General features: G+C 38.9%; 2 protein-coding genes across 8 annotated transcripts; one reads left to right on the forward strand and one right to left on the reverse strand.

Moving 5' to 3' along the window:
• Positions 1–78: 78 nt before the first annotated feature.
• On the reverse strand, positions 79–6,106 carry mtfr1 (mitochondrial fission regulator 1). 6 transcript variants are annotated; one of them, XM_011488912.3, is made up of 8 exons: positions 5,978–6,106; positions 5,461–5,548; positions 5,262–5,360; positions 3,765–3,889; positions 3,428–3,663; positions 3,012–3,255; positions 2,567–2,747; positions 79–1,092 (listed from the first exon to the last, which is right to left on the reverse strand). In XM_011488912.3, exons 2-8 carry the CDS (start codon positions 5,467–5,469, stop codon positions 1,045–1,047), a joined length of 942 nt encoding a protein of 313 aa, XP_011487214.2. In that variant the 5' UTR covers positions 5,470–5,548; positions 5,978–6,106; the 3' UTR covers positions 79–1,044. The 6 variants fall into 6 exon arrangements, with proteins under 6 accessions (XP_011487214.2, XP_004081089.1, XP_078794644.1 ...); XM_004081041.3 differs by having other exon boundaries at positions 5,461–5,515; positions 5,978–6,102; XM_078938518.1 differs by having other exon boundaries at positions 5,764–6,042.
• Positions 6,107–6,274: 168 nt separating this feature from the next.
• armc1 (armadillo repeat containing 1) lies at positions 6,275–13,990 on the forward strand. Of its 2 annotated transcripts, none has more exons than XM_011488914.4 (7): positions 6,275–6,561; positions 7,305–7,525; positions 7,718–7,809; positions 9,676–9,868; positions 10,373–10,492; positions 11,240–11,314; positions 11,881–13,990. In XM_011488914.4, exons 2-7 carry the CDS (start codon positions 7,364–7,366, stop codon positions 12,070–12,072), a joined length of 834 nt encoding a protein of 277 aa, XP_011487216.1. In that variant the 5' UTR covers positions 6,275–6,561; positions 7,305–7,363; the 3' UTR covers positions 12,073–13,990. The 2 variants fall into 2 exon arrangements, with proteins under 2 accessions (XP_011487216.1, XP_004081090.1); XM_004081042.5 differs by having other exon boundaries at positions 6,277–6,561; positions 10,376–10,492.
• The last annotated feature ends 9,484 nt before the right edge of the window (positions 13,991–23,474 follow it).

Here is a 23,474-nt window from a genome sequence, read left to right on the forward strand (position 1 = left end):
TGGGTCTTTTAACAGCTTGAATGGCTGCCAAAAAAAAACAAATTATTGCTTCAATGAAATAAAGAAAATCAGACAAGATAAGGAAATTTGATTTTTTATTGAAAGATTTGACAACATAGTTTGAAATTAGTCTCCAAAATCTCAAAAGGAGATCACTTACTGACACACTCGGCTCACCTGCCCTTTATAAAAGGTAAGTGTTTACTCAGAGCAGGTTCCACACAGACGCCCACTCATCCAGAAATGCTTCAAATGCCCTAATGTGCCCCAATGTGACTCAGGTTTCAAGAAGTGCTTTTGAGCTGAGTCTACAAAAAAAGCCCCCTCATCCAGTTTACATTGTGAACTTATTGTTTTGGGTGACTAATGACTCCTCACTACAGAGGAAAGATCTGGTCACGTACCGAAAATTTCAACCAAGAATTCCCAACAAAGTATATGAATAATTTAATTTAAAAAAAACTAAAAATTCAGAAGCATCAGTGGAATGTATTTCTGTCCTAAAAAGCAAAATTATTCAAAAACAAATAACAGAAAGTGACATCTAACCTGTACAGGCACAGAAGATATAACATTTACGTTTGACTTTATCCCCTTTACTTAATGATTGACAATTCACTGTTAAAATCTAATTTAATACTTGAAACAAACAAGTCTTAAATATAAATTGATCTATTTGTAAATGTGTACAACAAAGCATGAATTTCCATTTCTGAAAACATTTTTCTTTAATGGTAGAACTGCTTGTCGACACACACAGCCTGCAAAATACAAAACTGAACAAGTCCTGATATGCGCAAATACGTTTAACACAATGCAAAAAAAGATTAAAAAATAAAACTCTTAATTTTTGTTATTGTTAGTTTTTAACAACTCAAAACAATAAGATGATAAATATAAAAGTGCAAAACTAGCCACATTTGTGCATGCAACTATGACTGAAACGAGCCATTCAAGGAAAATCCTCTGTCATTCCACAGGCTGCTGAAATTAAAAGGTTTACTTCATTTGTTCCACATTTATCCAGGCCGTGGACACTACTGCTTATAGACACGTTCTCTTTCCAGTTGCCTTCAACATGTGCTGCCCGAACTGTGAAGACAAAAGAAACAGATAAAACACAGCAGGAAAGCTTCACACAACAGGGGGGTATTCCAGAAAGCAGGTTATGCTAGCTCCCAAAGTAAGTTTGAGGCTAAGGAAGTGGATAACCTCAGGTTCCAGAAATGGAGGTATGTTTCAGGGTATGTCAAGTTGCCATAGCAACTCATGCTCTGAACATAATTAGGTATGGAGCAGGTTTTGTTGAAGGTTAGTTTGTTTTCAGAGAGGTGAAGCAGCATGACGTGTTCATTTGAAGATGATTTAGTGGATGAAGAAGCTCAGATGATACTTTTTCCACCATGAGAGGGTGATAAGACCACGTATGGATGTTAAAAAGATAAACTTTTTTACTTTGATCTAACTTAATTATTTGCTTCAGTTAAGATAAATCTTTTTTTTGTTAAGTCAGCTTAAAAATAACACAGTTATCAAACAGTTATTTTGCTTTCATTCAAATTAATTCAATTAAGTAGGTGTAACTTTGGTGCTGCTGTTAGATCGGCACCGCAAGGAATTGTGGGATACAATTCCCTTTGCCTGTCTGGACGGATTTGGGTTTAAGTGTGGGTTTTTGTCTAAATATGTTTAGTTGTTTAGCTGTTTTACTGTGTTTTGCCGAGTTATTTTGTCCTACTATGCTTAAGTCTCTGCACCATGAGTGAGAGGGAGGGAGAGGATGATGAATATATATAGCAACCCTACTGCCCCATTCTGTAATGACAATGTCGGAATATTGGTAAATGATTGTATGCATTCCATGTAAAATGTTTCTTTCCTTTTAATGTTATAAAAATTAGAATATCTGCAGGCTCAAACTTAGCCATATGAGAGTTGAAGAATTATAATAAATTAAGATGGAAAAAAAATGAATGGAAGTAATATGACATTTAGTTAGATAAATATTTAAATTTGAGTTGTATAAACACTAATTAAGTTTTATAGACGTAAGAAATTAGGTTGAATAAATGTAACTCAATTGTTAAATTGATATATATAAATATATATATCTATGTGTCACAAGGAAAATGAAAATAAGATCAGAAACTCATGCGTTTACTTTGTTCTACTACAAGCAGAAACTCTTTCTTTTGCGGATGCAGCCGTATTACTTATTTTCTTGTAATCTTCATACGCCGTCATTAAAATCTCAGACTCCGTCTCACGCGTTTCCATGGTGACTCCGGAAATTGCTGATCCATTGAGAATGTCTTCATGTACTTCATGTACTTGAGCGCAATTACGCTAACTCATGTCAACTCATATCCGGTCTTTTGGAACCGACATACCCAGAGTAAGCAGGTTCAGGCGGATTTCAGCCAGAGTTCAGGATTAAAGTCAGGGTAGTTTAAACATGCTTCCTGGACCATTTCAGCGTTTTGTTCCCCAATAGATAAACAATAGAACCACTGACTCTACGTTTAAATTGATTCTGTATGAATGAGACAAACAGATTTTTTCTCACCAGAGGCGTTTCACTTTGAGGTTTGACTTCTTTGATAGGAAGTTTGAAATCCTCCACAGCGTCCTGCTCGCTGTTGAGTCGATGGCGATGAGCAAACTTGCGCCTGAGGGCTTCGGCGATGAGAGCTGCAGCATCCACTGGCTCTTTGGATCTCACTTTGGCAACTTCTTTAGCTGGCTGACTACAAAAACATTTGGAAACAAAAGGAATTTCGCCACAGAAGACCCCAATAACAAACCAAAGAAACTTCACTTTCCAAGTCAAAATTGCTGTGTGAAACTTGCAAAGTAAATCTTTTACCGAGACAGTATTTTAAGTACAACTTTAAAATAAGAATAAGTTTCATATCCAACAATGTTATTGATTAAGCCAGAGGGGCAGAAATGAGACAATCCTTTCCCATTCATCTAGTATGAGTAGTTTGCAAGCTGACATTGAAACCAACCTATTCACAGATCGCAGCCTAACTTTGTTGAGGTCCTTCAGGACCTCCAGCATGTTGGGGATTTCTGCTGGCCTTGAATCCAAAACTGTTGCTTGGTCCGTCTTCTTTCCTTTGCGCTCTTTTATCAAATCAATGGCTGAAAATGTTCGCTGTAGACCTGGGGGTGGTAGAGGAGGAGGAGGTGGTGGTGGTGGAGGCAGACTGCCAGAAGGTGGAGGGTGTGGAGGTACCCCTGTGATAGCAGCTGGTGCAACAAAAGGAAGGGGGGAAAAAATTGTAGGCTGGACAACACAAAGATCTGCTGCCATCTAGAGGTAAAATCGTGAAATTGTAGTTTAAAAAATGCACAAATAAATAAATAAATAAAACATCCTGCTGTCAAAACGTTTTTTTAATGAAAGTAAATAATTTAATACCCGACTGTGCAGTCCTTTCTTGAGTCAAGACAATTTGAGCTATCTGTGCTCGGAGTTGTGCAAGTTCAGCTTCTAGAAGGCTGATTTTCTGAAAAGCCTCATCATTTGCAACCGTTGCACTTTGCGGATCTGGAGCCCCCTCAGGCATGCTGGGTAGTGACCTCTGGCGGGTTAGGGGTCTTCTATGAAAGTGATGCCTCTGGGCTCGAAACATGAGCCCCTGCGAGACGTCCGACCTGTTCCAAATACGGAAAATGCAGGTGTTACTGATGCACGAGTCACGACTAAAAGGTCACTTGACAGGAGAGCCGTCATTATTTTGGATCTCTGCTCTCACCTGGGTGCGTCAGAGTAGTCTTCATTCTCTCTGTCAATACAGGCAATATCTGCCAGACCGGCCACCAGGCCGTTGCGCCTCCTGGTGGTGATAAGGACACCAGCATCCTCTGAGTACGGGTAAAGCTGACAGAGAGGGGAAAAGGCCACAATCACTATTTAGAAGACACAGCAGCACAGACGATTTAAAATAAATAAATAAGAAACTTTTAACCACTACAGACATGCAACCACAGCACAAAATACATCTAATACTTTAATTTTATCCTAAATTTAAGTAACTAATCCTTTTAAAAAGTAGGATGTGGTGACGGTAAAGAGTTTTGTGAAAAATAAAAGCAAACTTCACAGAAAACCAGTAATGACTTTTTTTAAAATATAAAAAAAAATAAGTGCAACATTTAATGATTATACTCAAAAATATGACAAGGTAGTACAGAAAAAAAATGTCTAAACTGTCACATTTTAGCCAATATGGTGAAATTGTCAAAAAAAAAAAAGTAACTATTTGAAAATAGTTTTCTAAATACATGCAGCCAGTTTTGAACCTTTTTATTGGATGCACAGGAAGTGTTCGGGTTCGGTTAATACGTGCGACCAACAACAATATTTCACACTGATCTCTTAAAATGCGTGCGGGCTATGCAGTAATGTGCATCTTGACTGCACGTATTAAGTGTGGCCAACATGAATTTAGATCAGGTTTTGTGCTTGATCGCACGTAAATGCATGCAAATAACATCAGGCTAGTCAAAAAGCAAGCAAAAGCCATTCAAGGAGGACATACTTTCCCATCTAAACAGGTTTTAATTACATTGAGAGAGTCTGTGTAAAAAATGGGTAAAAAATAAAATTTTTGGTGTAAAGAAAATTGTCCACTTCAATATCCTTGAAACAAGTTGATATTTAATTTTCAACACTTAGTATGTTATCTAATCCTTATTTAAAAAAAGTGTTAAAACAGTTGAAACCAAAGCACATGCAGGAAAAACACAAGGAATAGACACGTCGAAATGTTAGAAAGGTTACTGCAGGTCAGCGAGTCTTTAGCTAGCTCAAGGTTGTTGAAGGTTGCTGAGCCAACTGACCTAAAGCAGACAAACTGCATTTCCATAAAATAAGAGAAGCTGGAAACAAAGACAAAAAGAGAGGAAAGAACAGTATTAAAGGCAGGAGAGTTTAAGAAAAAAACAGATCTTTTGTTCAAATACCAATGAGATAATATAAAAAAAAATTAACCCTGTGAACAAAACCAGAAGTTAGACAGAAAGCAACATAACATGCCCGATGTGATGACGGCACTGTTTATGTTCCAGAAATGAAAACAATCACATAAGCGCAGGTAAGCAGACTTTGAAGAGGGCGTGCAATTTATTGGTACACCGTAGAGGTATGAGGCTAAATCAACCAAAACATGACTCTTATAAAGAACTTTAGTTTCCAACAGAGCAGCTGGTTTCCTTTACGGTGAATCTTTTGAGTATAAAGCCACCCTCACCTGAAAATGAATCCGAGGACAAGGCCCAAAAGGAAGGTTTGAACCTATTCTTCTCACAATACTTCTTGAAGACCCATAGGGCTTAGCTGATCCAAAAGCCTGCAAAGGGAGACAATTTAGTTATGCTGCCTCCTTTATAGACTTTAAAGTCATTTTTATGTTTTAGTTTTCCTGTTTTCACAGGCTGCCACAAACATACCAAATCCATTTTAATCCACGCATGTCCTTGACTCCATTCTTTGGCTTTAAACCTCCTGAGAACAGGCGAGACAATGCACAAAGATCATCTAAGAATTTGGACGGAAAAAGAAAACAATTAAAACCATCATAAAAATCCCAAAGACTGAACTATACATCTCAATTGAACCACTATGAAAGTAAAATAATGTGATTTCTAATGGCTAATTTAATATTGCTAAAATACCCTTCTGGGTTGGGTCTGCTTTGCCCGAACCTCGCTGTTCATAACAGTCCGATAAAAAAGGTAATAACTTTAAATAACCTTTAAAAAAAATGAAAACATTGCGTCCATTCCTCGAATCTGGTTTCCTAATTCTGGTTAGCGGAGAAAGAGGCTAACTGTCGCTTAGCGCCGGACCGGTTATTTCAAAACAAACTTTTCTTTGCTATAATTTAAAAACACATACAAAGGTAACTTTTTTTTTAAACAAACATTTGGAACTAAATATAAGTATCGGTGTTTGAAAACAACGTACGGTTCGGTAACGTAAAGTTTTCTTTCCACCTTGCCGGGGTACATCTGCGTCAGTGTGGGAAAACCGTAGGAACACGCGTTGACAAAATTTCACCATGGAGGTGGGACGAATTGCCCCTAAAAATAACTCTATTGGTTATTCCATTTGATTGACATAAATAATTACCAATCAGCATTCAGCATGGTGAAAGTTCTGATTGATGATTCGTCACAGGCACGTTCCATCAAATGGCAATGTCCAATCATTTTTAAGGAAATCCTAGTGCGTTCGTTTTAGTCCCTTGTTCGTCCCGATGAAGAACTGTCATTCTATATTACCGGAATGCCCGCGGAACACTGGGATGCCCTTGATAACAAAACAGCTGCACCACAAAACCCAAAACACTGTGCAGTGTGCGCACAGCTGCTAGCTAAAGAAGCGCAGGCAAGACAGAGACACGGCCTTGCGTCTGTGAAATATTCTTAACATTTAGCTTTTAGACCGATATGGTAACACAGTTAGTTGTTCTCAGGCGATTTTAGATCAGTTTGTGGCGGAAGTGGAGTGGGGTTCGGGTTGGATTTTAGTGAAGACTTGACCTCAAGGTATGGAGAAACTGACAAACATATCACTTGCTAGCTTAGCTTAGCCGGCTAGCTCCTGAATACCACAGGGTGTCGTATGCGGGGAAATTGTGGGTCACATTAGTTGACTTTTGTTTAATCGGTTAAGAAATAGACATTTTCCTACGGAAAACATGGTATTCACGTCGAAGTAAATTCTATTCAAATGATATTATTAAACTATGATGGTATTCTATATTGACAATTTCAGTAAAATCATTTTTGCGACAGTGGTCCGCAGTTTTGACAATATTAGACAAACACTCGTGGAACACGTGCCTTAGTTTGTTGCTGACTTTAGTCCCTGAAGTTTTACTTTCCAGTTTACAAGCATTTTATTACAGCATTAATTTTGAGGACAGTAATTACTACGAAAGTCACAAACCCAAACTAACAGTCTGTAATGGATCAAACGCTAATCAGCATTTCCTTTGTTAATAAAAAAAATAGTAATAAAAATAAAAGATATGATTACAACTAAATCTTTGTGATTTATCTTATATTCAAGCACATTTTTAAAAAGAGGTATTGAACAATTTTGCTAAATTCTTGCAGTTTGATCCACCAAAACAAACAAAATGCTTACAGAAAACATTCAATTAACTAATGTCAGACCTTTAAACCGACTAAGAAAACAGCCTTATTTTTAAAAATATTTTTTTTTCTACTATTTTTTTGTTTTGTTATTATATTACATCACAGATTTCTTGATTTTATTTGTGTAGTAGTTTCAGTAGGAAGAAGAGGGCAGTTTGATGCATATGTCATCAAAGCCAGAAGCACCATGAGTGCAGAGATGGATGCACTGACCGTGGTGAACCAGCTACGAGATCTTGCTGCAGACCCTCTTAATCGACGGGCCATAGTTGAGGACCAAGGCTGTTTGCCAGGGCTGATCCTTTTTTTTGACCACCCAAATCCACAGGTCGTCTATTCCGCATTATTGGTAAGCAAATCTCTGGCATTTTCTCTGAAATTCTTACTGTGCATAAAGAAAAGATGTTTTAGATTCTAAACTGCTATCCCCGAAATCTAACTTTTTCTTTGGACTTTCAGATGGGTTTCTTTCACAATTTTTTTTTGTAAATTGTTTTGGATTTTGTCTCTGAAGACATAATGACTTCCCTCCTCCTTGCAGGCCGTGCGTTACCTGGCAGAATGTCGAGCCAACAGGGAGAAGATGAAGAGCGAGCTGGGCATGATGCTGAGTTTGCAGAATGTCATGCAAAAGCAAGTCTCCATTACCTTCACATTGCACACGTTTTATTTGTATCTATGTCTCATGAAACCTTTATATTCTCTATTAAGCTTTTAGTTGTCTTCTTGCAGGATGATGCCCCAGAGTAACTGTGATTGAAGCTCATGTAATACTGGGATATATTAACTATTCGATTGTGCTAACTAACCCATCATTCTGTTTAATTGATGGTTTTCCAGGGCATGAATTTTATTTTCCAATTATTACAAACCCAATTTCTGTTCTTTTTACTTATCATAACCTGTTTTAGTTAAGAGTCTGTTGCAGGATGTTGTGCTGAGGCGCCACAGTTCCTGATAAACAAACCTCCTCACCATTTAGTCTTTAGTTTGGCTTTGAGAGAAAACCTGGATAAACAGCAACAAAGTGTTGTAGTCACTGTTTTGTCTGTGGAAAGCTGAGAACGAGGGTTGAACACAACTGCACAAAACAGGTGTAAATATTATATTTAACAACTGAACTCCTTAAAAAGAGATGCATATTCAGCCTCTTCTGTTCAAACTTGTGGAAAAACACAAAACAAGTGGAAATGGCGCCCTCTAGGCCTCAATGGAGAAAGCCACTGTTAAAAAAGATTGTAGAAAAAGTGGCTGTTTGGTGACAAAGGAAGCAGTGATGCGAGTGTTCCAATAAAACTTAACTCATTGCCCTGCTTTTGCTGAGAATTTCTCGAGAAAAGCTGCTTCTATGCAAAATATAAGGCTAGAAATTTTGTCTTCTCTTTATTTAAAATAAAATTATAAAGATGAGACGGAGATGCAGAGGAGAATGATTTAAGATGAGAATGAAGGGAAAGCTTCGGAGTTTAAAAGGAACAGATGAAAGGCTTTCAGTACTTGAGGTGTTTTTATTATTAAGTCTTTTTAACGACCTTTGGAAGAATAGGCTCAATGAGAAAAATTTCTGTTAATGTTTAAACACATAGTTTTGTTCTTTTTATTTTAATTAATGCCATACTTGTGCTGAGGCCAGGTCTTTTTCTAATTCGTTAACTTGACTATTGAGACCAAATCATCACATCTCATTAAGGCCTGGCTTTGTTTTTTATTTGTATAATTGTTTAGAAATGGGAGCTACTCCCTTTTTTAATAAACAGAAAGGCAAACAAGCACAGGGAGATTTTTGAAAACTAGACTATTGAACAGTTTAATTTGAAAATATTCCTTCTTTGTGAACTCTGCTTGTATATCTATATAAACAACACAAATGGCCCGCTGCATAACATTAGCCTAATGAAAAAAAAGGGTTTTTGCTGTGACTCTGTCTTTTAAGAGATGGAATGAAAATACATTTCACAGCAAAGCTCTGTAGAAAAGGAGACCTTAATCTGAGCAAAGCTTTTTCCATCTATCTTTAGTTTAGATTAAATATGAAACAGTATTAAAACAGATCCTATTTGCTATGGAACCAGATGCAAAAAAGCGACGTTAACAGTTTGTTAAATTGCAGATGTTTTTTGTTTGAGTAGACTGTTCTGTTTATTTTTAATGAACTGCATTCACTGCTGGCTAGTGGAAATGTTCTTTAAAAGGGAAAACAAAACTCACTAGAATGTTGTACTCTTCCCCCTTTTTAGGCAGCACCACAGAGATTAAAAATAACTAATAAATTCAGAGACATCCATCTTGGATGTGTGCTACACTCAGTCTGTAAATAATTTCAGCTTTGTATGAAGTTGACGCCTCAATCGTCTGCATAGAGTTAGGAGATTCAGCTACTTTAATTTGAAAGAAAATCCACATTTATAACGTTTGTTTTCCTGTAATATTTGTTTATTAGAAGACAGCACATTTGATTTAATGTTGCACTGTTGGTCTTTGCTGTTCCTCATCCCACAGAAGTACATCTCCTGGGGAGACCAAACTGCTGGCCTCTGAGATCTACGAGATTCTGCAGTCGGCCGGTAAAGAAGAAGCCGAACAGGCCGAGGCAGCCGCTGCCTCCTGCCGGCGTAAAGCCCATTTCTTCCTCGGCTCGAACAACAAGAGGGCCAAAACTGTAGTGCTGCACATTGATGGACTGGATGACTCCGTAGGTCTTCACTCAACACATTGGCATGCATCGCTCTTGCTGGAGCACGCACCAGGCATCTGATGATAAAAGTCTCGCTTCAGATTAATATGTTTGCTGCTGTCGTGATCACAGTGTTGCCAAAGCATCTTGGGGTGTCTATCTGGCACCTGAGTGGGGAGTGGAGGGGTCAGGTTGTAAATGTCAGCTATTGAACAGCAGGACGCTGAGGCTGAACCCGAGTGTTGCTCTGCAGGAAGCCAGCTTAGAGCCAGATTTCATTACTGCAGATAGATGACCTTTCAAGCATGTGAAAGTCATATACACAATATGTTAAAGCAAGAATTTTTCAAAAAGCAAGATGCAATTTATTTTCCTTGTTGAATATTAATAAAAAATCAAATATGAGATGTGGAATCATAGACATAATTTGGGGGTATGTTTTCAAACTTTATGGTTTTCCTCCCATGTTTGATTTGTTGTTTTTAATGTTGCTCCTTTTCTTTTCTGCTCTCCCTTTCCTAGCAGGCTCGAAGAGGTCTGTGTGAGGAGGCTTTGTTAAAGATACGAGGAGTCATCAGTTTCACGTTTCAGATGGCTGTAAAGCGATGTGTTGTCAGGATCCGTTCTGATCTTAAAGCAGAGGTAAGCCTCTATAAGAAGTGAAAACATTCAGTTTTCCACATGGAGCAATGGATTGACTGTATTGTTATTAGTTTATTCACAGTTTTTATTCTTTTATTGTTTCAGAATGTTTCTCTTTTTTAACATAAGATTGGAAAAAACCAGTTGATTATATCCACTGCCCTCGGCATCACGCGGCCTACTTCCAATAAAAAGTCGACGTAAAATCACGTAAACCCAGGTTTCTGGCTTCCACGCTCAAAACTCTCGAGATCATGCATAGCTACGCAAGTTTCTACAACTGTTTTCAGACTCTACATACATACGTGGCCGTAGAACACGTGTTCCAAGTTGAGTCAAGTCGAACTTTGACCAATCAGGCACTCAGTTTGAGAGTGGCGTATGGATGGCATTCCTTTTAATTCATGGAAGTTCTAACTGTTGGAAAATTGATAATTGCGGTTTGTGCGTATATATATGACACCAAGTCTTTCATATTTCAGAATAGAGCTGTGAACGAAAAAGCCTGGAGCAAGATTTGCACCACTTCGACATTTCACACCAAACCTCTTTGTAGGTGGCAGACTTGCGCTTGTTAACAGTAGAAAAAGAAGCCCCTCCCTTCTTGTTCGGTGTGAACATTCACGTTTAGCGCGTTCTTGAACGTGCGTCAAATGCCCATTGGGTATGCAGCTTCAGTGTTGAGGTGTATTTGCTACAAAAAGAAAATAGGAATTAACACAAATGAATGCAAATGCTTGCTCATAGGCGTTGGGAACTGCAATCAACTCCACCAAAGTGATGAAGGCGCAGCAGGTGATGAAGACAGACGATGGAGGAGAGGTAAGGACAGCTGAGGGAAACAGGCATGTCTCAGTCTTCTGTCGTTTGCCATGAATGGAAACCAAACGTTTCCCTAAAGAACAGCAGACACTGTATGTGTGTTTGCTGTGTAGTGTGTGTATTTGTGTGCAGGGAGTGTAAACCCCCCCACTCTGCCTGTGGCTGAGACTTATTCACAATGACGTGATTAGCTAGTCACATCTCTGCCCCAGCCTGCAGGCTACATGTTTTTTGTCAGGGATTTAACCATTTCCTGTTGCACCTTGTTATATGGAAATCAATACTAGGAAAGCTTCAATTTTCCAGCACGAAATAATGCTTTCACTACAAATAAAATTCTAGTGTTGACAAAACTGGGCTGGTTCTTGTCTAAACAGTTGCAAAGGAAGATATAACAAATGGCCAGCAGGGGGCAGCATTGGCTTACTTTTAGATCTGAACCAGAGTTTGTATTTAGTTTTGTTGTAAAATAACTGAACTTTTATTTAAAAAATAGGGATTTTTTTTAAACATGTTTTATAAATTAAGAAGAACACCCCTAAAGTCAGTATTTTTCTTTTTTCCAGATGATTGTGCCATTCCAAGAAGACACAGCAGTGCTAGTAGAGGAAAACACAGACATCCCAGACTACCTTCCTGAAGACGAGAGTCCGTCCCAGGAGCAGGACAAGGCCGTCACACGCATAGGATCTATCACGGATGGCATGGGCTGGCTCAGCACAGCCGCCAACTTCCTGTCACGCTCGTTTTACTGGTGACAGCCTATGCATTTTCTGTCTTCTCCCTATAATATCAAGGTACTATCCAGCTGCAGGCATAGCATCTCTTACTCTTGACCCACGCTGAGCTCTGCCTCACTAGCCTAGATCTCCTCTGTAGAGCAAACAGACCTCGCCCAGAGGTGTGCAACACGTGCTGGACTGCCGACTCGAAGCTGCACTAACTTTATGTTTATGCTCACACTACTGGCTGTGCGCGAACAATAAACTAGCATAATATGCATCTAAACAACATATTCAAAGAACTATAAATCAAACAGAAACAAACAGCTTTGAGAAGCAGACATGTTGTCACAGACAAAGTAAAACGCAGGTGATTTAATTTTATGTTCATAATTTGGTTGCTTGCATCTCCTCTTTCCTGAATTTTTTTTAGGTAAAGTGTTCAATTCTTTAAAATTTTAAAATTCTTCACTTTGTCTTTCTTTTTTTAACAACTGTTACATTTTCGTGCCAATCCTGCCTCCTGCCTACATCTGTAATGTGTGTGTTTGCCTTCGTGACATTTGGTTGTAATTATTTATTCATCATCTATTCAAGCATGTGTGATCATTGTTGCATTTTAGTTTTAGCTCTCTTAGAAACATCACTTTAGTCCAAGGAAGAGTTGGAAATAATGCAGCTTGTTTCATTATTAGTCGTCTTCCAAGCATTTTAGACTGAAATGCGATCTGAAGGAGCAGCGAACGAGACTGAATGATAGCAAATGCGTCCATGTATTGAGCGGTTTCTGTCCAAAACCTGAGCTAATGTGTTTGTGTAAAGATGCAGGAAAGGCTCAATGGGAACTCTTTGAACAGACTGGGAGCTCTTTGTGTGAGTTGCACAGAACTTAGGCTACCTCTGCATTCAGCTTCCTGTCTCACAACAGCATCGCGCGTTCTGTAATACAAGTAAAACCCCAGATCGGCATGAAAAAAAAACCTTTTATCTGCTTGCTTGTCAACGATTCCCTGTGTTTTATGTGGAAATCCACAAATTGATTTATTTTTTATTTTGGCAACGTTGTAGTTCTTTTTTCATTCTCAATTGAGCCAGCAGTGTCCTTAAAGCAGAGATCACGTTGGAGCAAACTCGGACATTCTGAGGTTGAATCACTAATGCTGTCCTCTGAGCTGGAGGGGGGTGGTGGTGGCTGTTTTTACAAAAATTGGTACCTCATTCCCTTAATTCTCAAATCTGATATGTGAAGGTTGTTCTTTAATTTAAAAATGAGTGTTAGGGATTCCCATTTATGATTTAAGTCCCAAAATATGATAGCAGCAAAGGCTTTTATAGCGAGGATTTTCCTGATTCTCCAGGTCTTACAACCTCGTGAATCAGTTTAATCATTCTGACGTGTGTCTTTAATGGTTTTTGCACACAGTGCTGACCAGGTCACTTTTGTTCTTTCATGGTGCAGATGTGTCACATTGTGTTGGAGTCAAACAGAAATGGCACAGAAAGGCCCAAACGGGCGGCGGCGGTCGTCCTGTGAAAAAGCAATACATATATTTTTTTCCCCCGTTTATTGTAGCCCTTGTGGCTCAGCAACAGCCAGAGGAACAAAGTGTTTCAAGTTCCACAGTTTTTAGTTGGGTGTGAAAATGATCAACAGTATTACAGTATGAACTCATCCATGTTTTGCAGTAAGTTTCTGTGTTGCACCGTTTGTTTTCCTGTATTTTTATTTTTTTTCTCATAGCTCAAAGACTTACTTGAAGATTGCTCTGAATTTTCTTTTTATGTTTATAATTGACCACCAGATGACAAAAAAGACAAAGACTTAAAAAAAAATCCCTTTTTTGTGTACAGCAGTTGTAAAAAATAATGTGTGCATAATTTAAAAGTGTAGATTTCCCATACACTGTTAATGCAAAAAAATAAAAAAAAGCATAATTGGTCGTTTGATTAATAATTTTTTGAAAGTGTCTTTATTGGTTTATTTGTTTTGCCTACACATCTTTTATCTTCATGACATCCCTCCCCACTTTGTCAGTTGTTGACAAAAGTGTAAAGACAAGCAGAGAGGCAGAACTTATTTATTTATTTTTTTTCCACTGGTGCATAAGCGAGGGTGCCTTGGGGCAGTCCTGTAGCCTGTCCACCACTTACCCCAACCGTGGCGCTGGTAGGCAGGCAGAGGCAGCAGGCAGCCCCAGCTGGAAGCCCTGGAGCCATAGATGCTGCTGATGCTGCTGCTCAGCCTCCAATGAAATGCTGTGCCAAGCTGTGGAGAAGGCCTTCGCTTATCTGCTGCATCATTCAGATGGACGGAGGGGAGAAATAATGTTTAAAGGTAGACCTCTGAACGTCCTGAGGCGTTTATTCTTTTGATTCCCAGTTTATCAGGGTTAGTACCTATAATGGTCAATTTATTCAAAATAAAAGCATTTCCTGTCTTTTACGTAATGAAGCTTTCTGCCAAAACCTTTTTTGAAGTAAAACAGATATAAATCTTTACTTTTAGCATTTTCATGCACATCTATAGTCAATTTATAAAGACTTTTTCCAAGTCTTTTGCAGCATTTATGTTTAGGCATTTGATTCGCAGGTTTGTTGGTTTATATTTCAACACATCACCACTAGAGAGAGACAGTAACCCTAACTCAAAGTCCACCATTTAAATGAAACACTTGTTTGTAATTAAATGACCAAAGATAATTGCTGAGAGGCCCGGGATGAAACTGCGTTTCCATCTGGTGGTTTTAAACGTAGGAAAGATCCATAAGAACCATTAACAGACTTTACACATTGACCGACTCAGTGACTTTTAGATCTTATTGTAGTTTTTCGCCTAACTCCAGGTCGTCAGATTTCTCACTTTCTTCCAGCAATGTTTAAGGACACCTCCAAACTTATTTTTCTTCAACTCTGGGATAAACTTTGATTTATTCTTCTATCTGTTCTGATAAAACTCAGTCTCCTCCATATCAGCCCTTTTGCATATACATGTGTGTAAATGTGTTGTCAGTATCTCCCTCCCACCTGTGCACATTTGCATTGTTAATCTGTGGAGGAGAACAGGCTCTGATGGAGGGTAGATAGGTGCATCTCTTGTGGCCCCATTGGCTCCCGAGGATTTTTATAGGAGGTTCAGCTCCCAGTCAATGGGATCAGCTGTAAATCTCACTCGGACTGTGGCAGGAAATGATGTGACTCCAGCAATTTATGTCAAATAACTTTTGAGGATGTGTGAGGGCAGCGATCAGCGCTGCCGAGGCGGCGATAACTCTTGGACCGGCGGCCCCAGTGAAGATTTAATTGAGACATTTTTCTTTATCTGGAGCGAGGCGCCGGAGCCGTGTTGTTGTGTAACGAGACGTAATGTCTCTCTTTATACGGGGGTCAACATCTGGGATGAGGGGAGGTCATGGACTGACTGTTTGAGCATCCAATTTGCTCAGGTAATACCTGCTCTGCAGGATGCCGGGTGAAGAGTGGGAGTCACACAGTGAGGCAGGCCAAGAGCATCTCAGGAATAATAAATCTTTGTGAAACTTTCTTCTAAAATATGTTACAACGTAATGATCTTTAGAGTTTAAACCTAACATTTGACTGTTTGACAACTCAAAATGTCAACAGTCAGCTACAGCTTGTCACCATTAAAACCTTTAAACTAATCTATGCAATTTTAGTAATTAGATGATCTATTCAGAATAAGTCTTTACATTGGGAGCTATATTTTAGAACACATGCTATTGCAACACAAAAAAAAGTTATGAGTAATTAGTAGTAGAACTGTTATGTCAATGTCTTATTTGATAAGCAGCTCTGCTTTTTGTTAGTTTTAATTCCAGCATGGAGAAAATGCTTGAAACAAAATGGGTTTTGTTGTTTGTGAAGGTCCTAAAAGCCAAAAATCAAAGGCAAAATATTGGAAACCTTATTTTGAAACGACCTGAAACAGATTAATAAAGAAAAAAAGAAATAAATTAAAGATGACAGTTTAGAAAAATGGCTGAAGGTTGAACTAAAGCTAGAGGTGAAAGAACCCAACATGTTAAGAGAACAACAAACAAACAATCATCTTATAGTTCATATGAGCAGAAGCATCTGTGAAAATGACAAACTCCAACCAGGTGTGATCCTGACCAAAGATGTAAAGATACTGAAAGACACTGAACTGGATACACTGGCATTACAACACGTCACCTGTAGGAAACAAAAGTCCAAATTAAAGTGATATTATGTCAGAGAATTGGCAAACTTTGTCCCTTTTTAGTAAAATATGTAAATCTACAGTCCCTGAAAGAGTTCCAATTTAACATGAAGGTGAACATTAATAAGAGGACATGAAATGTATAAAAAACTTAAGTACTTCTGGGCAAGGCACTATGAGGATTTCACTGACTCTACTTGACTTATTTTGCATTAAAACCATTAAACATATAAATCTTATAAAAAAAAACCATCCTTCATGGATGGATTAGTATTTCACTTATGACTTTATACATATTTCCGTTAATAATTAATGGAAGTTCAGCTACAATTTAAGAGACGACCAATTAATAACCATTTAATGTATCAATAAATAATTGTTTTGTTATTAAATAACGTGTTACCCTAAAACTGAAACCATTATATATATATATATATATATATATATATATATATATATATATATATATATATATATATATATATATATATATATATATATATATAGCTATAAGCTATACAGCTATATATAAGCTGGCTAGAAACAGCTGGAAAATAATAAAAGTGAAAAATTTATTAAACATCACTAAATCAAGTAATACATTTAGGTGTAAAAGCAACTTCTTATAACAAATAACACTATTTAAATTGGAAGTAAATAACTAGTGTTATTTAGACAAATAACACTAGTGCAGAATATTACTTTTTCTTTTTAAAACGTATGCTTAAAACTTATTAAACTTGAACAACTTGTTACTTGAGTTACCAGGAAGTATAGCCCCTTTTATTAAGACTTGGGAACATTCCTTTCCTCCCATCTCATATCAGACGTGTTGTCCACAGAAGTCGATTTCTTGTTCTGAGGCCACGTTTGCATGCCTCTCCTCTTGCAGCAGCTTCCAGGGCCCTGATGAGATGCGTGCTGATAATTGTGGCCATAGCTCATTATAGTCCCCGGGATGATTTAGACCCGCCAGGGAGAGACTCTGGTCTTCTGACACTCCTGCATCCGCCCGGCGACGTCCACTTCAAACCCTGATTGGTGGGCAAAAAAAATTGCCAGGGAAAATTAAAAGGTCTCAGTGTCAAAATAATTCATGATATGCATATCTTCCCACCTTGATGAAATCCCTCATATCTGGGTAGGACAGATAATAAAAAGCTTTCAGGCTGCAGCAAAACAGTTTGAATAGCAACGGTGGCGGCGGGAGAGAAACAGCTTCTCTGTGTCAAGAGGGGTGCATGGCAGGGTCAAGAAACAACAAGTGCTGCTGTGCTGTGTGCGTGTGTGTGCGCACACGCATGGCATCGGACAAACCTGCGTCTGGCGGTGCGTGCGTGTGTGCAGCTTTTGTCAGATCTGTGATTTGAATCTCCATTGTAATTTTCCTAAAACGGCTCATCAGTGGATCTGCCTGCTGCCATTAGGGCCCAACAAAATGGGTTGACATTCAAATCCCCCCCAATGACAGGTTATTAGAGGCTCCAAGCAGCCGGCACATAATTAAGAAGCATAAAGTTGAACTGTAATATGAAGAGATGCCTCAGCCAGGGCGGGAATGAACAAAGTGCTTCTTTAAAGTACACTACAATCAATGTTTTTCTTTGAAAAGTACAAGAAATTATAAAAACAAACAGCGACATTTACATTTTACTGTGAATTGTTAGAAATCTCAAATATTTGACATCCTTTCTATTGAAAAATTGTTTATCTTAACTCCTCGAGGAACACACTGTTTATGATAAAAACCTGTATTTCCAATTTTTTGTACTTTTGTGCAAATCTAAAGCAAAGGAGATAAACAAGCTGAGAAAAAAAAAGCTAATGTGTGACTTTTATTTGTGACACTAAAAGCTTATTACACAACTTAAGATATGCAATTTAAGGCCCCCGCTGTCCCCTTAAGAACAAGTGGACGTTGTGATGAGCAATGGACCCATCTGCTGCGCCCTCTCCTCCAACTGGTGTGTGAACATGATGTAGTCTGAAGGTAGAATATGCAAGCCGGTAGCACGGCTAATACAAGTGGCACCTGAAAAAGGATCTGGTTGTAACTGCCAGGATGCTCGTTTCACCGCATAACCAAACTCCCAGTTCTGTTGAACTCTATAAAAGGAGTTTCACGACGGCTCATTGATCCAAGTGCTCACCTTCACACAGGAGCAGAGCAAATCTATGTGAAGTTGAAAGCCAGAGGCCTGTGTGATGGTGGGTCTGTCTGTGGTAGGACTGCTGAACAGAAGGTCTGCACTGCCCTCCCCTCCCTTTCCATCTCTTTGCTACTCCCCCCCCCCAACTCCCCCTCATAAGGGTGGCAGATGGCTGCAGATGAATCCCTCATAATCATGTCAGGACGGCTTCTTCGATCCCAATTCATCTCTTTAAACACATTTCATCAGATGGAGAATTACACAAAGATAAAGGCGGCCGGCAGACAACAAAAGCATACAAAGATTGTCCTTGCAAACAAGTGTTCCCAGTCCCTAACACCACTTAATCATTCGTGCTCCTGTTATTGCTCCTCACCCAGTGTGCAATCAACTCTACCCCACTTTCCTCCTCTGTCTCTCTGGGTTTATTTATGCGTTTCTACTTTGTTACGTGAGTGTTCATATCTTCACACCTTTTATTTGCCACCTGAAGTGTGCCATCCTCTTCACTTTTGATGCCCGCTTCTTATCTGATCATTTCCACACACACACACGCCCCTACCCCTCCTCCACCGACTCATTCCTTCCCACCCCTGCTCTGACTCCGTGTCAGCCATCCGCGTGATGCCATTAATTGTGGATCAGGTGAAGTTTGTCTCACCTCATTTCAAGGCCATGCTCTGCTAGGGCCATTTTCCCCACTCAAAGGCCACATAATTTCACAGCCTCCTACTTCTCATTAATCCCTCTTGAGTGGCTGCTCTCAGAGTTCCAGATCACAGATTTGTTTTGCTCTTGTTTTCTGACTCACTGCGCCTTTTTTTTTGCCCCACCCAGCGCCCCCCTCCTGCCTTCATTAACCCACTCTCTTCCCACTCCCCCCCCCCCCTTTTTAAACAAAATACTTATTTCTTAAAGAGTTTGACAGAATTTGATGCAATTCTCTGCAATTTATGTGTTTTTTTTAAATATTTTCTGTGCTTCCCAGAAACTGTCCAAATTGCCACGATCCCTTCTTTTCCCTAAGCGTAGCATCTTGCAAAAAACAAATCCATTTTAAGTGAAAAACTGACTAAAAACAAAAGAAACTGCATTTGTTTTCTTGTAAACAACTTTCTCTTTCTTTACCCAGTAAACTTTTTACACTCCCTCATAAATTATTCATCAGAAAAAGCTGACGATCTCTCATTAACATGAAATAACAATTTCCTAATTTCTGGAAACAACTAATTGCTTGTCTTATTTGCCATGACCGTATTAAATATTCATGGATATGTGATTATTTCTCTGATTTGACTGTTGTTCAGTTTAATTTGGTGTTTTTCCCAATCGATGGTAACACAGCGCTTGTTTCAGAGCCTAATGCCAAAAGCAAATAACAACAAAAGAAGAAAAACACAATTTCTTTTATTGGAGTTCATCTCCTTTTTACAATAGTCCACCGTACAAGGCTTTTTAATTTAATTTGGACCTATATTCTGGTTTTGGCAAGGTTTTTAACTCTTGATTACTCAGATTATGAGGGGATGTTTATATTTCAAGCGGTGAATTTGCAAGATAAAAGTTAAAAAGTTCATTTACAATGATTTAAAAAAAACATTTGCTAAAATGGTTTGTATTGAAGCAAAGAAATAGTGCAAAAAATAAAAGAAATCTGACAATACAAGCTTATAAATTGTGTTGATAGATCTTCACTTCATTGCACATCAAAAACCACAATTTGTTCCTTAATTTGGCCTTCATTCAGAACTAATCTTTTGATTTTTCGGTTTTGTTTCCTTGACGCCGACTTTCACTTCAGCTCGTTTCAGATTACTTGGGGACACCGAGAGTGAAATGTGGAGAAGAGTCCATCTCTGAAAGTCCCATCTTGTATTTACTGTGGCAAGCGGTTGGTTCTCTCGGCCAATTTCTTGGGAGAAAGCGGAGTCTCAGATCCCATCTGGGATGTCTAGAGGAGGTCCCTTGCTGTCATTGCGTCTGTTGTCAAGGCTGCGCTTAACCCCAAATTTATGGCTTTGTTATATCAGAATTAATTATAGATATTTTCTCCCAAAGTGAATGACGTTGACGAAAATGCTAAACACGGGCAATTTAGCTCTATTTGCAGATTAATTTGTGCCCACCTGTGATGCTTGGTGTGCTAAGTAGGTACATCAGTTTTAATTACAGCCCTCACAGAGTGGGTTTAGTGAAATTACAATATTAATTATCACATTTAGCAGATATCAGAGTGACAAACGGTTGTGAAGAATCGCTTCCCTAGAACCTCCTGTTTCTTCAGACAACGGCTTACTTCTGTCCTTCAAACAACCTTCAGACAGGTGGGTGTGGTGGGATGTTTCTGTTTACGCTGATGTTCCAGACTTGATTACCTGCTAAAGATGGCTGTTGCTGCTTCAGTGGGAAGTTAAAAGCTTTAAGTTTTGTCACATTATGGCAAAAATAAGTCGGATTATTTGAAGAAATTACCAGACGGACCAAAATACTTACCACTATCATGAAAGGGAAGAAGAGCTGCTTGCCCACATCATTAACCTCTTACCCCAACTCAGCCTTATTTATGTCCCCATTGGTAGTATGAGCCTTGCCTGACTGCCACTTCAACACATCTGAAAGAGAAAATGGTGACCTTTGACCAGCGTTGCACATAAAGTATATAAAGTTCAAGTGATTGGTTTGAGACATTAATCCTCTTCATGTTTAGGTGGGGTTAGCAAGGTGGAGATGAAAGCAGTGGGACCCACTTCAAGGAAAACAATGTTTTTAACATGTTCTTGTGGCAGTTTTCTCATTATGGAGGAAAATTTGTGTAGAAAATTAAGCTTAAAATTGCATTTCTGGATCTTTCTTTGTTCAAATAGTGTGTCAAGAGCAGATTAAAAAAAATGCAGTTTGAAAATGATTGTAATTGTGATGTAGAAAATGTGCTGGGTGGGCCACAAGTTCCCTGCTCTGCTCTATTCTGATGTATCCAGTGGTAGACGACCGAGTACGTGTATGTCTTCATTTTCGTCGCCTGAGCTGGCATCTGGCTTGAAATTGTACGGCTCGATAGCTCCAATATTGCTCGATGTTTTTGTTGCACCGTTAATGTTAGTTTGTGGGCTGTCAGGGACTGTAAGCTAGTGGGAGTGCATGTACATAAATAAGATTTCTCAGCAACGAGGAGGAAATGGAGGCGGAAATGCTATATACTAACACTCCCCACCACATTTTAGAGTTGAATTTCTAACGAACTCCTGCTGCTCTGCAGAAAATGACACTTTTTTGTGTGTGGCTAAAAACAACAAAATCATAATTAAAAGACCACTGAGAATGCTTTTAAAATAGCTAAAGATAATCGGAGTGGGTCTTTAAAAAGCAAAAATATAGAGCTTGATATTTTCCAAAGGATTTCTTGCAGACTGAGACCTTTTGCAGAGTGATAATAAAAGACTTCATTTCAGAGAATGAACAGTATTTCTCTATTATCAATTAAACCTACAGTAAACATGAATGCGTTAGATTGTACTGTTTAGTACCAAACACCTTTTGCACCTAAAAAACCCAAATTACACTTGTCATGTAGAACTCAAGCTGGCCACAAACCCATCACTTTCTTCGTGAGATTCACCTGACTTCTGACTGAAATTTTTGATCCTCTGTTTAGCAGTAAAAAAATCAACTAGATACATGTTTATTGTATGAAAAGAAAACTAGGGTCAAATAACAAATCTAAAAGATTAAATATTGTTTTTGAAATCTTTTGCCACAAAATGTCTTTTACTTTTTTTAATTTGATTCGTCTCTTTTTTTTTACATACAAACAGAACTTTCTTGTACAGCAAGAATAATCAAGACAAAAACCTTTAAAACACATTTAATGATCAGTCATTACACAAAGAATATATTCACATCACAACAAAAAAGAAAAAACTAAACTTGTAAAAACTAAACTCAACTCTCAACCTAGCCACTAGAAGTCTCTTAAAAATAAACAGGACATCGTTGGAACCAACTCCCCATATCTGATTTTTCCTCATCATCCACACCGCCAACTTGGCCCCCTGAAAGAAAATTCAACACAACATGGACTCTTCGCGTTTTTGGCCAAATATTTTGGCTCATAAATACGTACAGCCCCTGAAAAAAGAACTAAAAAGAGAAAAAGTCTTGTCAAATGTCGACAGTGCAAAGAAGATGCTCCATTGTAACAGAGCAAAACCTGCACGTAACCCCCATGCCAGGATTAAGGTGCACCAGATATCTGTTTATGGCTACGATCCCATCCACGACCATCCACTGGAGGTCACCTACCACTTTCTCAACGGGAGATTTGTACAGGAATCTCCAACAGCCCCTTGGGGAAGACCCTGTGCCAAAACTTCAGCCCACCGTGACACTCAAATGTCCATCAATGAGGGCATGATCAAAACATTGACACTGACAAAATACAAAGACTTCCTCCCAATAGTCTCAAGGTTCCCCATTTGGGGAGTAGTCCAGGGCAGGAGTTTTTTTTCTGTCCTCCTGCTATCCCTCACAGAACGGAGAAACCTGTGGAGGAGGAAAATCAAAAACCATACCATCCAGTCGCTGGTTAGATGCAGTCGGATAGGATAAAATAGGCTCCTCAAACAACCATACTCCAGATGTTGTAACCGTGTCTGTCTTGCAAAGCAAGAGTTGCCAGGCTTGTAGGACAGATTGGTAAAAAGGCGAAAGTCCAGTCAAGTCCAAGGTATGAAGCTGGGGGGGGGGGGGGGGGGGGGGGGGGGGTCTGTCATAGTCATAACCCCCGGCATTCCTCAGCAGCACACATGCAGTATCCAACCACAGCAGTGCAAAACGGTAAAGAAGACTTTGAGCTGTCTGCAGTGTGAAGGCGGCCACCCGGGCTGAAACATCTATAAACCCTGACCGCCCTCTTCAACCGGCAGGTAGAGAACAGCAGCACTTAGCCAATGGGGACCAGAAGAAATCCACCATATTCTTCTGAATCGCAGTAATGAGGCAACACTTACTATGCCAAAGTGTTGAGGCAACCGAATTATTGACAACAAGAACTCTACCCCTGAAGGAAAGCTGAGGTAGCAGGTATTTCCATT

This window comes from Oryzias latipes, chromosome 20, assembly GCF_053564925.1.
Source record: "Oryzias latipes strain Hd-rR chromosome 20, Olatipes_Hd-rR_3.1".
Classification (NCBI taxonomy): domain Eukaryota; kingdom Metazoa; phylum Chordata; class Actinopteri; order Beloniformes; family Adrianichthyidae; genus Oryzias; species Oryzias latipes.